Genomic DNA, 16,761 nt, shown 5'->3' with positions numbered 1-16,761 from the left:
TATGAAACAGTTGTTAGGTGTTAGACAACAAACAGTAAATGCCACTGTGTACGGCAAACTAGGAAGATTCCCTTTATATGTTTACAGAAAAAATAAGAATAATAAAATATTGGTATAGATTACAAACAAATAAAGATCCACTGGTGTATAGGATTTATAATATGAAGAATAATAATGGTATTATATCAAATAAGTGGTCTGATGATGTCAGATGTATGTTAAATGAACTTGGATTTGCGTATATATGCGTATATATAGAATGATCAAAATATTACAAATGTAGAACTGAATCAAATAATTCAGCGCATAAAAGACCAATACTTACAATAATGGTATAATGAAATCAATAACTTGCCTAAACTAGACACTTATTGTATAACTAAAGATGATTTTGTAATAGAAAAGTATTTATGTTGTGTAAGTAATGTAAATCATCGAAAAGCTTTGAGTAGATTTAGATGCTCAGCTCACAAATTGTTGATAGAAGAAGGTAGATACAGAAATATTGAAAGACAGAATAGGATATGCATTGTAATATGAATGTAGTTGAGAACGAATTTCACTTTTTACTAGTTTGTCCGTTTTACAGAGATATAGATATAGCTGTTTACCACATTATTATTATTCTTGGCCTAGCTTACATAAGTTTAAACATATTATGAAATCGAACCAAACAAGTATAATAAATAAATTAGCAAAATATATATAGTAAGCAAACTGTAAAAGAGAAGATGTTCCATAATTGTATAAAGTTTTTCATTTTACTGCTATCTTCATAGTAGTTTGTCACACATTAATTGTATGTAACTTATACCCTTTTAATCATTATTTTCATACTTTTCTCATATATTAACTTTTTGAAACTTTGTTTTGTACCGTCATATTACAATGATTTATTCCATGTTCGGCAATGAACGTATTGTATGTTTTTGCCTAAATAAACTATCTTGAATCTTGATCTAAAAATTGTTAACTGTAGGCTTGGTCAGGATATACGGAGTTGGTAATTTTACCAATATATTAAGTACCGGTAATAGTGTTGTAGATTACGCATTGATGTCGTATCGATTATTTCCCATTATAAGTAATTTTGTAGTAACTGATATGTTTTCATTTTCTTCACATGCACCTATACAAATTGATATGTACTGTTATCGCAAAAAGCATGAAAACAGTACTGAGTCTGTGACTGTAAAAAAAATAAAGTGGGATAATAGTATTAGAGAATATATAACATCTGATATGCCAAATATTGAAATGATTGTAAATAATGTTATTAAAAATAATTTAAGCATAGATAATGGTATTGATTCTATATCTAACGTACAAAAATGCATATGATACTTACGGTGTTACGAAAGTTATTAGAACTTATAAATACAGAAGAAAATATAAAAGTGAATGGTTTGACCAGAATTGCGAGCAAGCAAGAAGCAATTTTGTGAATGCAAATAGATTATATGCAAATAGTAGATCTATATTAGATAGAGAAAATTTAGTTACAAATAGACATTTGTATAGATAAGCCAAAAGGCGAGCTAAGACAAAATTTCATCTAGCCCAGAAAAACAAAATGAATAATTGATCAAAACATTCTCCAAAATTATTTTGGAATGAAATAAGAAAATTTAAGAATAAGGAATCTAAATGTAAAATGCCTAAAAATGCACTTTTCATCCATTTTAAGAACTTATTTAATGACGAAGATGTATTTGTTGACTGTTGACGATGATGTTGAGCAATTTATAAACAGAGATGACTTTACAACAGCTGAGGTGTCTAAAGCTATTTCTTCTTTAAATAGAAACAAAAGTGGAGGCTATGGTCTACTTTTACCTGAGTTATTTATTGAAAGCAATAATTTATTATCACCAACTTTGTGTACACTTTTTAATCATATTTTACTTGTGGTATTTATCCGATTTCATGGACTAAAGCAATTATAGTCCCAGTTCCTAAGAAGGGAGATCCTAGTGATGCAAATAATTATAGAGGAATATTTCTCACAAGTATTTTCTCAAAAATATTTTCGATAATCCTTGATAATAGATTACGTCAGTGGTCTGATATGAATGATACACTTACAGATAACCAATTTGGGTTTAGAAAAGGTAAAAGCACCGTTGACTGTATTTTTGTACTAAACTCTATTATTGATAGGGTTGTTAAGAGAGAGAAAAAAAGAAGTTGTACACTGCATTCGTAGATTTCCGTAAGGCCTTTGATTTAACATATAGAAATGGTATTTGGTTTAAGTTAGTAGATATGAGTGTGTCTTGTAAAATTCTTACTTATAGAAGTATGTATGAAAGTGTTAAATTATGTGTAAAGGTCAATGGTTCCTTAACGGAATTTTTTGATAGCTATATGGGCTTAAAGCAGGGGGAACCATTATCTCCCTTTCTATTCATAATGTTTGTCAATGATATGCAAGAATACTTAGCTGATGACAACATCGATGCATTTAGTATAGACGAAATACAAATATATTTGTTATTATTTGCTGATGATACTGCTTTATTTTCGTATTCTGAGGAAGGCTTACAAATATTGTTAGATAGATTATATAATTCTGCAGTAAATGGGGTATAGAAGTAAATGCAGATAAATCAGTTGTTATGGATTTTAGACAGGGTAATAGGCCAACTAATGTTTCGTTGAAATATAATAATAAATTTTTGAAACAAGTTAAAACTTTTACATATCTTGGTGTTACTTTGTTATGTAATGGTAGTTTCTATCAGGCTCAAAAGGCATTATCTACGCAGGCATTAAAAGCTCTTTTTTTTCTCTAAACTCACTTTTTGATAACGTTAGTTTAAATGTTTCTGATAAGATAAACTTTTCAATTCTATGGTGTTACCGATACTGTGTTACGGATCTGAGATATGGGGTTTCCATAAGTCTCCAGACATAGAACGTATATACCTTAAGTTTCTTAAACAAATTCTTGGTGTTAAGCAGCAAACATGTAGCAGTGCAGTGTATGGAGAATTTGGTGTATTTCCTATGTATGTAATACGTAAAATTAGAATTATAAAACACTGGTACAAAATTATGAATATGCCTAATACATTAATGCACAAATTATTGATGACACAAGGACATAATAATACATTGTTAAGTAGCTGGTCAGTTAATGTGAGAAACTTATTAAATGGACTTGGATTTTCCTTTTTGTGGAATTATGATAGAATATCTGAATCAAATGTTAATGCAGTAGTTCAGAGGATCTATGACCAGTATTTACAGCAATGGTTGGCTGAACTTGATTCATCTACTAAACTGGATTATTATAAACAATTTAAGTTAAATTTTGTTCAAGAAAATTATTTAAGCATAATAAATAATGATGCTCATAGAAACGCTTTAGCAAGGTTAAGATGTTCGTCTCATAATTTAGAGTTAGAAGAAGGTCGTTATAGAAATGTTGTTAGATATGAAAGATTATGTAGTCGATGTAATTTGAATCAAGTTGATTCAGAGTTTCATTTTCTGTTAGTTTGTCCATTGTACAGAGATCTGAGATCACGTCTTTTGAACAGGTATTATTATACATGGCCAAATATGATGAAATCACAGTCACATGTTAAGTGGCGGTAATTAGATGATCAGAGATTGATCTAAAGGGATTCTGAAGGAAAAACAGCATGCAACCGCATGTGGTGATATGCTTAATTATTATGAATTAACTCGAGCTCACTTCCCTGAAGAAATATTTTACCACGTAACTTCAAACCTGTATTTAAGGACCGATTTTTGTTAAATTTGAATAAATAAAATGGAAAAAAAACAACAACAGAAAGCTGACACTTTTCTGAATCTTGTAGAGCCATGATTATAATAGTTGTTTATAATGTCAGATTTCTACATACAGAAACAAACATTCTTCTTGAACGCAGAGAATGTTTCAAACGAAAGTGTTGTGTAAACTCCAAAAATTGGTTTAATCAATTCAATCGTAAAACTGATGTGTGAAAAATACAATGTATGAAATTAAAATAACGATGATTTTTTTAAAAAAAGGCCGACAGCGAAGTTACATTTAGTATTCCGAACTTTTAGATAAAACTGTAGAAGATCATTTAGGTTTAACACGCATTTAAATGGTGAAGAACAAAGCAATATCAAAAACAAATATTTTCAGGCAAGAGTTTACAGTTTCGACTTGATATTTTCATTAAAACATGTCCAATTTTATTGTTCTAAATACTCTGAATCATCAAGGCAAATATCATGTAAAAAACGACATCTTTCTCTCTGGGTAAGACAAGCCTAGATTTAGCCATTTTCACAGGGCGAAATGTAACATTAATGTAGATATTTTCCATTTAAAAACAGATGCAGGCAATAATTTCATGACAGAACTTTTGTTTTCAACAAATAATTCAACAAAATGCTTTCCCAGATTTTCACTGAAAGGACGAGTTAAACTGTAAGGCGTAAGTGTGTGAGTAATAGCAGAATAACCTACGGCATACGCTTCGATTGGACGACAGTAGGTATGTTACGATATCGGCCTCAGGGAGTTAATAATACAAAAAGAAATGTTAGACACTCTCAGGTTATAACACACTAAATAGTTATTGTTCTTTATTCTATATAAAATTGACCTATTTCCAATGGCCGCAGCACACATCAGGACCCACTTTAAATGTCTGCAACCTACATTTTCTTGAAGAGTTTTGTCAATGCTAAATAAAAATCAAAAGAAAAGTGGGGGTCATGTTTGATGCAAGAAAAATAATTTCAATCAAACACACAAACTGCAAAATCAGCTAAAAAATGAGACCCCAAATAACACTGGTGGTGTATGATCTAAGTTTCCATGAACAATTTTGTCATGTTGTTATTTCATTATGAAAATGCTACTACATGTCAAGCATAGATCTGTCATGTGATTTTAGCAAAAAAAATTTTGCAAAGAAAATAAGGAAAATAGCTCTACAGAGCAAAAAAACTGAGAACTATTTGTATCCGCCATTATGCGACTACCATTTTTTCGCGCTATTTTTCTGTTTAGTGTCTGTATGCCTCAAACATCTATTTCAGGTTACAGACCACAATATGAATGTAAAGAGATACATGTGGGGAACGGCACTACTTCCAGCGATATGTTTAATGAGACAGTTAGTAGACAGTATGAGAAATGCGCTATAAAAACAGTTCTCAACGATACAGGGGCAATAACCATGTCACAGACAGGATGTACAAACGGTTGGAAGTATCACGATTATGGTCCGTTTTCGACGGACAGATCAGTGGTTTCAGAGGTGAAAATGTAATCAGAGTTAAATAAGAAAATTTTAAGTTTTCTTTATTTACATTGTTATACAATATATATATATATAATATGTTAGCAACACTTTCTTAAAAATAACTGTAAGTTAACTGCATAAAATGTCTCCATATCGCAAATTTGAGCAATTTTGAAGGTCAGTACTGTCAAAATGTGATGAATGTCATTTCTTTGAAATATTTTCTTTTTGCAAGATGGTCCCTTAAGTCATGGTTCACTTTTGTGAAATGTCATAGTTCATATTTATGAAAGGTCATGATTCATTGTTCATATACATGTAAATGTATGAAAGGCTATGGTTCACACTTACGAAATGGCTCATATTTATGTACATTGTAGTTTGATTTTGGTTTGTTTTTTTTTTTTTTGTTTTTTTTGGAAGCTGTTATTTATACTCATTAATTGCTAACAGGTCAGTAACACCTATAGTTTTTACTTCTTTTCTACTTCTTTTCCATAAAAAACAAGTTGCATTCTTACTAAATACAATTCTACAGAGTTGTATTTCTAACATTTGAATTTCATATTTTTTCTATTCTATTGTTTAGTGGGACTTGGTTTGTGAAAGAAAAGAGCTGGCAGAGGTTTCACAGACGCTTGTTATGCTTGGTCAGGGCATTGGAGCGTTTATATTTACAAGTTTATCGGATAGATATGGTCGGAAGGTCGTCCACATTACATGTCACGTGACACTATTTGGGATAGCTTTAGCTACGGCATTTGTCCCAAATTTCTCGTCTTTTGCTGTGATGCGAGTTCTCACTGGTGCATTCCAACAGGTAAATCTTGTCATCATTTTAGATCACTGTGAGTAGGAAATAACAATTCTTAAGTATTTCCATATAAGGATTTATCCAACGGTTTGCTAATTAAGACATGTACAGATGTCTTCAAAACAGAACAAACAAGCTGACTATTCTCATTAAAGGCCAAATATATTGAAATTTAGTCCTGGGCATGCCTTCAGGTGTATCATACTAAAACCAAATCTAGTTTATTCCAGCCCATACACATATACAGTATAAATATAAATATTAAACACAAATCTGTGCGTGACTGCACACAGTATATAACGAGAATTAGATAAAGCAAATTCATAAGCACTAGTATAAAGTACCATTTACCAAAATTACCTGTGGTGACTTCCGGCTTCTTATAGTATATGTCGTTTTATTGAGTCCTTCAAAGTAAATGCGTCCGCTATGCAGACCCAACATTTTACTCTGTGTCCTTTCATTGAAAACTCAAAACATCGATGCCACGATAAAATATATTTGCAAATGATATTACGTATTTTTTCCCGATAAAGGGTATTGGGCTTACCATACAGATTCTGAACATTGAACTCGTGCCAAAAGGGACCCGAAGCTATGTTGAGGTGTTCGGTCTGTTGTTCTGGACGACTGGCATAGCCATTATTACACCTGTATCCTATATCTTCCGGAATATGTCATGGCGCTACCTTCAGATATGTTTAGCCTGCTTGTCTTCTTGGGCTCTCATTGAATGGTGGTAGGTAACTATTCCAAATCTATTGTACACTGCTTTTAGAGATCATCTGACTCTTTTTGGACAGATTAACATCACACTTTATCATGATAGCATAACTTTTTTAACATAGTAATAAGGCACTGTTTTGAAAAGTTAACACCAGATTTTAACATGATAACATGGCTTGTTAACATGAAAAGGCACTGTTTTGACAAGTTAATATCACACTCTGAATTGATAACATGAAATGATCCGTCTCAAGACAGTTGTAGCGTTCCATATGGAATGATTTAGTGGCTTTTTACTGCAGTTGTCAAACTTTTCTAAATGTAATAGCTCCTAATTGCCAGTCAGTTTCTATGCTGTAAACCTCGGCTTTTTAGCTCACCTGAGCAATGCTCAGGTGAGTTTTTCTGATCGCTCGATGTCCGGCGTCCGTCGTCCGTCGTCTGTCGTCTGTCGACATTTAGCTTGTGTATGCAATAGAGGCTGTATTTTTCAATTAATCTTCATGAATATTGGTCAGAATGATAACCTTGATAAAATCTAGGCCGAGTTCGAAAATGGGTCATCTCGGGTCAAAAACTAGGTCACTAGGTCAAATCAAAGAAAAACCTTGTATGCGATAGAGACTGTATTTTCATTTAATCTTCATGAATATTGGTCAAATGATAACTTTGATAAAATCTAGGCCGATTTCGAAAATGGATCATCTCGGTCAAAAACTAGGTCACTAGGTCAAATCAAAGAAAAACCTGTGTATGCGATAGAGGTGGTATTTTTCAATTAATCTTCATGAATATTGGTCAGAATGATAACCTTGATGAAATCTAGGCCGAGTTCGAAAATGGGTCATCTGGGGTCAAAAATTAGGTCACTAGGTCAAATCAAAGAAAAACCTTGTGTATGCGATAGAGGCTGTATTTTTCAATTCTTCTTCATGAATATTGGTCAGAATGATAACCTTGATAAAATCTAGGCCGAGTTCGAAAATGGGTCATCTCGGGTCAAAAACTAGGTCACTAGGTCAAATCAAAGAAAAACCTTGTGTATGCGATAGAGGCTGTATTTTTCAATTGATCTTCATGAATTTTGGTCAGAATGATTGTCTTGATGAAATATAGGCCGAGTTCAAAAATGGGTCATCTGGGGTCAAAAACTAGGTCACTAGGTCAAATCAAAGAAAAACCTTGTGTATGCGATAGAGGCGGTATTTTTCAATTGATCTTCATGAATATTGGTCAGAATGATTACTTTGATGAAATCTAGGCCGAGTTCGAAAATGGGTCATCTCGGGTCAAAAACTAGGTCACTAGGTCATATAACGTAAAAACCTTGTGTATGCGATAGAGGCTGTATTTTTCAATTGATCTTCATGAATTGTGGTCAGAATGATTGCCTTGATGAAATTTAGACCAAGTTCGAAAATGGGTCATCTGGGGTCAAAAACTAGGTCACTAGGTCAAATCAAAGAAAAACCTTGTGTATGCAATAGAGGCTGTATTTTTCAACTGATCTTCATGAAATTTAGCCAGAATGATTACCTTGATAAAATCTAGGCTGAGTTCGAAAATGGGTCATCTGGGGTCAAAAACTAGGTCACTAGGTCAAATCGAAGAAAAACATTGTGTATGCAATAGAGACAGTTGATCTTCATGAATTTTGGTCAGAATGATTGCCTTGATAAAATCTAGGTCGAGTTTGAACATGGGTCATCTAGGGTCAAAAACTAGGTCATATCTAAGAAAATGCTTGTTTTATCGCAAGAGACCAATTTTTTGGTCCAATCTTAATGAAAATTGGTCAGAATATTTGTTTCCATGAAATCACTAGGTCAAACATGTTTACACTGTTATGGAGTGTTTCTTAGGTGAGCGACCTAGGGCCATCTTGGCCCTCTTGTTTTCTTTTTCTTTTTCTTGTTTTTAATCAACGTGTCATGTGACCTGTCTAGGCCAATGAAAAGCTGTATTGGTAAATGGTGAGCTAAATGAGTTTAAACTGCAGGTTAATTGACGAATCACTAAGATGGTTAATTGCGAACGGACGGATAAAAGAGGCCAAGGCTATTATTAAAAAAGCGTGTAAGCGAAACAACAAGGACTATGATGAAATAGTATCTGCAAGTGGATTCCGTGCTTACGAGATGCAGTCTGGTATAGTCTTAGAAGTCAGAAAGGGTAAAAGGCATTTTGGTTTACCTTACAAGTAATAGAGTTCTTGCTGAGATTAAGCTTAATTGAAAAGCGCATACATGTACACATGCATATTTGAATTATATCATCTCGCATTTCATCAAAAACTTAAGCAACTTTTAGGGTTCTGTCAGTTTTCTGACTGAAGTACGATGACCATATCAAGACCTTGAGAAGATACTATACTTTAATTAAAGAAGATGCCACGTATTCATCCAACAAAAGACAGCTCTGGCTTTCCATATGTCTTAAAACAGTGAAACATATGTTTTTATATAAAGTCTATGGGCATTTTTGTATTTGCTGAAGAAGTCTTTAAGATAAAACTGGCTTGAATATTTTTTTTGAAGACCCCAGGTGCCCCTCCATGCATTATTTTATCACGAGCGGACATTTGGGTAGAACCACCGACCTTCCGTAAGTCAGCTGGATGGCTTCCTCACATGAAGAATTCAACGCCCCGAGTGAGGCTCGAACCCACATCGATGAGGGGCAAGTGATTTGAAGTCAGCGACCTTAACCACTCGGCCACGGAGGCCCCCTAACTGGCTTGAAAACCTTATAACCTTATAAGAATTCATAGCATCTTATCTCATTATAGCAAAGTGACAAAGTTGGGAATGTCATTTTTTCTTGTTTTAGTGGTAGTTTCGGTCAAGGTCATTGTTGCTGGATGTAGACAAATCTTTTTTCATTCAATAGTTTTATTAGGAATAACAAACTGTCATACAGCCCAAGTTCAGTTGCAGTGTAATGCTTTATCAACAGTGAAACCTTAATTCCGTCCGGCGGGGGATACACATTCGTTGATTTTTTTTAATGACATAACAAACTTTATCATTTCGCGATTGTTTCTTTATGCAAAATCAAACAGAAATTGCACGAACAACTCAGGTTGATTTCGTAATAATTGTTCGATATTTACTTATTACAAAAAGTTGCATGTCACCTTTATGCCACCTTATGCCATGGTGCACCTAATTTTCTCCAGATAATGTAACGTCAGAAACAGAGAGTGGCCTCTTAACTGCGACGGAAACTGAAGACAATGGAATAGCAGCGAACACCACCAACCAGAAAGATGCTTCTACCAAAGCCTACACTGCTATTGATTTGATCAAATCTAAACGATTATTTTTAACATCTATAATCATGTGGTTTGCCTGGTAAAATATATTTCCTATCAGTCCGTAATGTTTAGATATTTTTAAAACATCCGGTGAGGTTTTTTTTATACCTTTTAGGATCAATTTAAATGATTTTATACAATATTGTAATTGAATATCACTGAAAACGTCGATGCGTATCTATGTACGAGCTTAGATTTTAATTGTTTGAAGTACATATAGTATCTAGCATAGTGAAATTGTATAAAAAGATATTTTCCGATGAAGATGACGCTTCAGCGACTTCCTGTGTCAATTGATAACTTACTTCGAACACAAACTCCAACAAACGTTGATGATTGGACACTTGCTGAGCCGATTTGTCTGATATGCACATGGGTGACAAACGTAATCGAACCTAAAAATCTGCAAAAAGCAGTGCATGTTGGACCTGGCTGAATCATCAAGATAAGATTAGAATGTGACCTTAGTCATCTTACATTTCAGAATATCCCAATATTTCATTATTTTTCAGGATTACTGCCAGTTCTACCTACTACGGTATAATGTTGATCTCTTCAAGTCTTGCTGGAGACAGATTCCTCAATTTCTTCCTCGGTTCCATAGTAGAATATCCAGCAGCGTTCATGGAGTGGTTCATGCTCAACAGGTATAAACCACACACCATTTACGGTCCATGGTAGACAAATATAAACTACACACCATGTACGGTCCATGAAAGACAATTATAATCCACACACCATTTACGGTCCATGATAGACAAAATATAAACCACACACCATTTACGGTCCATAATAGACAATATAAACCACACACCATTTACGGTCCATGATAGACAAATATAAACCACACACCATGTACGGTCCATGATAGACAAATATGAACCACACACCATTTACGGTCCATGATAGAAAAAAAATAAACCACACACCATTTACGGTCCATGCTAGACAAATATAAACTACACACCATGTACGGTCCATAAAAGACAAATATAAACCACACACCATTTACGGTCCATAAAAGACAAATATAAACCATACACCATTTACGGTCCATGATAGACAAATATAAACCACACACCATTTACGGTCCATGCTAGACAAATATAAACCACACACCATGTACGGTCCATGATAGACAAATATGAACCACACACCATGTACGGCCCATGATAGACAAATACAAATATAAACTACACACCATGTAAGGTCCATGATAGACAAATGTAAACCACATACCATGCACTGTCCATAAAAGACAAATATAAACCACACACCATGTACGGTCCATGATACACAAATATAAACCACACACCATGTATGATCTATGTCAGACAAATATAAACCACACACCATGTACAGTCCATGAAAGACAAATATATATTAACCACACACCATGTATGATCCATGACAGACAAATATAAACCACACACCATGTATGATCTATGTCAGACAAATATAAACCACACACCATGTACGTCCATGAAAGACAAATATATATTAACCACACACCATGTATGATCCATGATAGACAAATATAAACCACACACCATTTACGGTCCATGATAGACAAATATAAACCACACACCATGTACGCAATTGTAAACCACATACCATTTACAGTCCTTGATAGACAAATATAAACTACACACCATTTACGGTCCATGATAGACAGGTATAACCACACATCATTTACGGTCCTTGATAGACAAATATAATCCACACACCATTTATGGTCCATGATAGACAGATATAAACTACACACCATTTACGGTCCATGATAGATAAATATAAACTACACACCATTTACGGTCCATGATAGACAAATATAAACCACACACCATGTACGGTCCATGATAGACAAATATAAACTACACACCATTTACGGTCCATGATAGACAAATATAAACTACACACCATTTACGGTCCATGATAGACAAATATAATCCACACATCATTTACGGTCCATGATAGACAAATATAACTACACACCATTTACGGTCCATGATAACAAAGTACTTCTACACCCATTATGGTCCGTGATAACAATATTTAACCAACACATTACGGTCCATGATAAACAACTCACACCAATTTATCGTCCTGTATAGAGGTACCATGATAAACCAACCACTACGTTTATTGACATTATAACAAACAACACATTTACCGCCCTGATGGGTCGACTTAAACCGACGTAAATTATGGTACTTATAACAGGTATAACCAACTTAATAAGGGAAAGTACTTGACAGACGAGCGTCAGTATGCAAACATGTCCTTGGTCAGATTCAAAATCTCAGAAATATTCAATCAGATACTGGAATTTTGTAACTGCACTTAAAATGCATCGGGTCAATTGGAAGCGAGCTTATGTCAGTTTTAAATCGTAAACGCAAGCGTGACAATGCCACAAAACAGGACAATAATGAAGATAAATGACAAAATTTGAAAAAATGATGCTGATTAATATAAAACAACACAGATTTTAATTGTGGACTTTATATTGTAGGTATGGACGGAAGCCTACAGCCATTGCATTTCACAGTATATGTGGAGTAGCACTCATAACTGCCACAGTTCTTGCAACAACTGCAAGTATGAAAACACCGTTTACCAAGTATATTTTTCGTTAGTCCGGATTACCTGCCTACACTTTACTGTGCCATTTTATTCAACAATATGCGAAATATTTTGCAGTGACAAGTGCGTAGAAATGAGCCAAAAGTTTTAAGATCGCATTACTGCCTTTTCACTTCAACGAATCAACTCTTGAAAGTTTATGAAAACTTGAAAACGCATATTGAATTTGTTATCGGTACAAAGATTGGCAGACTTCCTAAAAGCGGCATTACTGTGTCGTCTTTTGTCTTAATAAGTTAATATTATTAAAGAAAACTCGTTTCCAGAAACTGGTGTTCATTGTTTCAACACAGTACATGTATAGATCTTAACTTTGACTTTTGGCCACTGGCACACCTTTGCAAATAAATATATTTGTAACATCATTGTTCTTTCTTTTGATAAAGATGGAAATTCAGCGATTCTATTGGGATCTACAGTGTTCACTTTGGTTGGAAAATTCGCCATCACTGGTTCATTCAGCACACTATTTCTGTATACACCGGAATTATACCCAACCAATATGAGGTAATGTGCTCGTGTATAAAATGTATTGTTCGGTAAAACATGTGAATTAATGTGTTTATTTGTTTTGTATGCAATTTCCGAATTATCGTCTTGAAAAATAGCCCGGTCGTCTGCGTTCTAACTGTATACGATGTGTATTTCAGGAATGTTGGAATCGGCATATCGTCCGCAGCAGCAAGAATTGGTGGAATGCTAGCACCATTCTCAAGAAATCTGGTAATTTCATTCAATTAAAGAATACCGCCTAAAACTCACTGACTACTATAATCTTCACGTTCTACTTACGTTTTAACGAACGTATGGAAGCGCATTGTAGTATAAAAGTGCTTTGAGTTTCGTTGGGTTGGGGGGGGGGGGGGGCTGGGGGGGTGGGGCGGAGTATGGGAGTATGGTGGGTGTTGCTGCGGAGGGGAATGGGTGCTTTTTGTTTTAAATATGTATGAAGATGACTATTTCAATTATGTTGTTTGGCTTCATTTGTTTTGTTGTAAAATTTGGATTGGAATAACCTCTGAATAATATATACATGTTGCTTCCAATTTGAACTATCTTAGTCTAATTAACATTTGTTTCTATAATGTAAAGGTACATATAGTATTAATAAGCCTAGCTGTGATACAAATTACATTGTGATCTTAGTTAACTAGTTAATATGTGTTTTATTTATGTGAAACTATAACTTTTTAGTTACCCAACTACTGGATATTTTAGCTTAAATTTGTGTAAATTGTTTTAATGTGTGATAAATGTAATTTGTAACTTGTATATGTATATGTGTGTTTAAACCTGAATAAACATCTATCTATCTACCTATCTATCTATCTAAAGTAATTTTTTTATTTCGTACTGTTAAAATTATTAATTTCAGGCAGAGCTAGCATTATGGGCACCAGGTTTGGTTTTCGGCATTATGTGCGCGATTGTTTCAGTATCAATGTTCTGGGTACCGGAAACCAATCAATATGAACTTCCACAGACGATTGAGGAGTGTGAGAGATGGTATAAGGACAACCGGTGCAAGATACCGTGCGTCAGCAGACGAGAAACTGAGAGGACGGAGTCAGACCCACAGATATCTTAAATTACTTTTCTAACCAAGTCTCAAAATGAGCTGTCTTTTTTATTGCGTATATTCAGATTGTGTGAGGTAATATGTCTTTATGACGAAGTCACGAAACGTGTTCCGTCACACGGGGAAATATTAGTTGTGCGAGGAATAATAAACTTGCCTCATAGAATCTAATTATAAACAGATAATTAAATATTGTTTGCTTTATACTTTTACTTACTCAAAGCAGATAGCTGTTGCCCATATTCAGTTCGGGCGATTGCCTTGCTGAAAGACACACTAGTGTCTGCCTCAGAAGCTGCTCGGCCTTAGCATTTCCATACAGGGTCAAGTGAGCTTACAGACATCAGATTTATTTGAAAATATGAACAGTTATAGTAGTCGCAACTTGACCGCGATGGTTGACCTTAGGCTGACTATTCATATCGATTATTTCATTGTAGAAATCAAGGGTGCTTAGGGTAGTCATGTATATTTATATTGAATGAGTTCGTATACAGTGCAGTATTTTAATATCAAAGTACAGCTCGTTTAAATGGGTCATCCGTGTTGATGCACTTATAAGATAGACTTGCCCGGTTTATAGGTTGGTCAGGGCTACGGATATGTATTGTATTTTGCCATTGAAATATTTCTATAAATGCTTCTTCCCCTTCCGTATGGATCCGTCCATGTTAACAAACTCCTTTATTTATTTTATGGACTGTATATATACTTACATTTGATCAGTTAAAACTTTCCAGTACTACACTAATTTATATTTACACAAATTGATATTTCCTTTTTCTCGTGCAGCTCGTTTTTTATGTACACTCCTTTTCAATAATAGGCTGTGCCTTATTATGTATTATAATGCAAAGGTCAACCATCGGGGTCAAGTTGCGTCCACTATACTACGCTTAGGTAAACATAAAGTAACAGGTTTATCTGTATTAACAGTACTATATGCTTTAGTTTTGATATAAGAAGTAATGCATGTATAGCTAAACACAGTATAAATATTTGCTGCTATTACAAAAAGTTTAGCAATGATTTATATTTAATTGACACTAAATCTCAGCATACATGTACATGTATATAAACTGGATGTCTGGATGTTTTCGATTTAGACCAGCACTTCAGGTGAAACATTTTGCCACAAACTCCTAGTTGCGATACTCAGTCAATAGCGAGATTCTGTTGTGCATGCAAGTTTTCTACGGCAACTACCGAGCGCTCGTTTTCTACAAATATACCTACATATCACTTTGCCCACTGAACCTCGGTTTACTCAATTTGGGCATGTCGGAATCTGTTTGCACAAAGGAACACCCGCCTGAATACTATTCAAGTATCAATAAGATGCAATAAAACAGAGCAGTGGGAGAATAAAAATGATAGTCTTCTGTTATCTTGAGTAAGAAAAACGTGACTGCTTACGTGATATCGAAAACTTTATTAATGGTTGCAATAACATATATCAATCTATATCCAGATCTGAATACAAAAATACTTTTAGCAATACGCGTAGTTTAAATTTACATTTGCCAAAATTAGTTAAGTTCCCCATGAGAAAACTTGAAACGTGTGCAATGTGTGCAAAGATACATTAATCAAAAACTTGCCAAAATTTTGATGCAGACGCAATGCATTAAATTAAACACTGACGAAGATTTCAAATACGATTACAACAAAAATAGAAAAAACCTAGTATACCTTTAAAGTGCGAGGTATCAAAAACTTACCAAAATGCTGATGCAGACGCAATGCATTAAATTAATGCATTGACGAAGATTTCAAATACGATAAAAACAAAAAAAAAATAGTATACCTTTAATGTGCTTGGTAACGTTCCATTCATTGCCTATGTAATCTTGACGTTGTGGAGGATATTAAATGAATAATTAATAAATAAATAAATAGATAACTATAGTGACAGCTTTGCACACGGTTCGAATATTCGATTTTTTCACGTGTGTATAGCAGTTAGATGCAGTTACCCAAACTGCCATAGTGTTAGGCCCCTTTGGCGTGAGCGGGTCTTGGCAGTTGTACAATAAAATATATCATAGAATGACATAGTGTTTCAGTGACATAAATATTTTAAAACATAACTATATATCTACTGTTACTATTGATGTCTAATGTACGAAAACAGGGAGTATATTGTGTAGAGCAATTCACAGAACTCTGATTCTTCAACGTTCTAAGTCTCAGCCGTGCTAGAGCGATACACACTTTAATGGTCAAGTTAATTAGGACACTTAATTGTAAATAAAGTATACGAAAAATGGTTGTATTCCTCAAAATATCCTGGGCTGCTCGAGTTGCAGTTATTGCTTTTAGACAATGTCACGATCCCTGCCATTAAGCATGAGCGGTGTGCTAAACTTTGATTTTAAATGATTACCTCCGTAATATGTAGTACCAATGTGACAAATAAAATAGA

The 16,761-nt window shown here is 34.2% G+C and overlaps 1 protein-coding gene across 1 annotated transcript in view; it reads left to right on the top strand.

The window, feature by feature from the left end:
- The window catches only part of LOC123566173 (organic cation/carnitine transporter 2-like), a 29,198-nt gene extending 14,117 nt beyond the window's left edge, over positions 1 to 15,081 (top strand). The window contains exons 2-11 of the mRNA XM_045360070.2: positions 5,053 to 5,273; positions 5,848 to 6,078; positions 6,609 to 6,811; positions 8,798 to 8,970; positions 9,977 to 10,151; positions 10,627 to 10,761; positions 12,627 to 12,712; positions 13,144 to 13,264; positions 13,408 to 13,480; positions 14,133 to 15,081. Of these exons, the coding sequence (XP_045216005.2) occupies positions 5,053 to 5,273; positions 5,848 to 6,078; positions 6,609 to 6,811; positions 8,798 to 8,970; positions 9,977 to 10,151; positions 10,627 to 10,761; positions 12,627 to 12,712; positions 13,144 to 13,264; positions 13,408 to 13,480; positions 14,133 to 14,345 (1,631 nt within the window). The 3' untranslated portion in view covers positions 14,346 to 15,081. The remainder of the gene's footprint in view (positions 1 to 5,052; positions 5,274 to 5,847; positions 6,079 to 6,608; positions 6,812 to 8,797; positions 8,971 to 9,976; positions 10,152 to 10,626; positions 10,762 to 12,626; positions 12,713 to 13,143; positions 13,265 to 13,407; positions 13,481 to 14,132) is intronic.
- Positions 15,082 to 16,761: the final 1,680 nt, after the last annotated feature.

Source organism: Mercenaria mercenaria, chromosome 8 (assembly GCF_021730395.1).
Source record: "Mercenaria mercenaria strain notata chromosome 8, MADL_Memer_1, whole genome shotgun sequence".
Taxonomy (NCBI): Eukaryota; Metazoa; Mollusca; class Bivalvia; order Venerida; family Veneridae; genus Mercenaria; species Mercenaria mercenaria.
The sequence above is the reverse complement of the archived record's forward strand: the minus strand, read 5'-3'. Positions and strand labels throughout refer to the sequence as shown.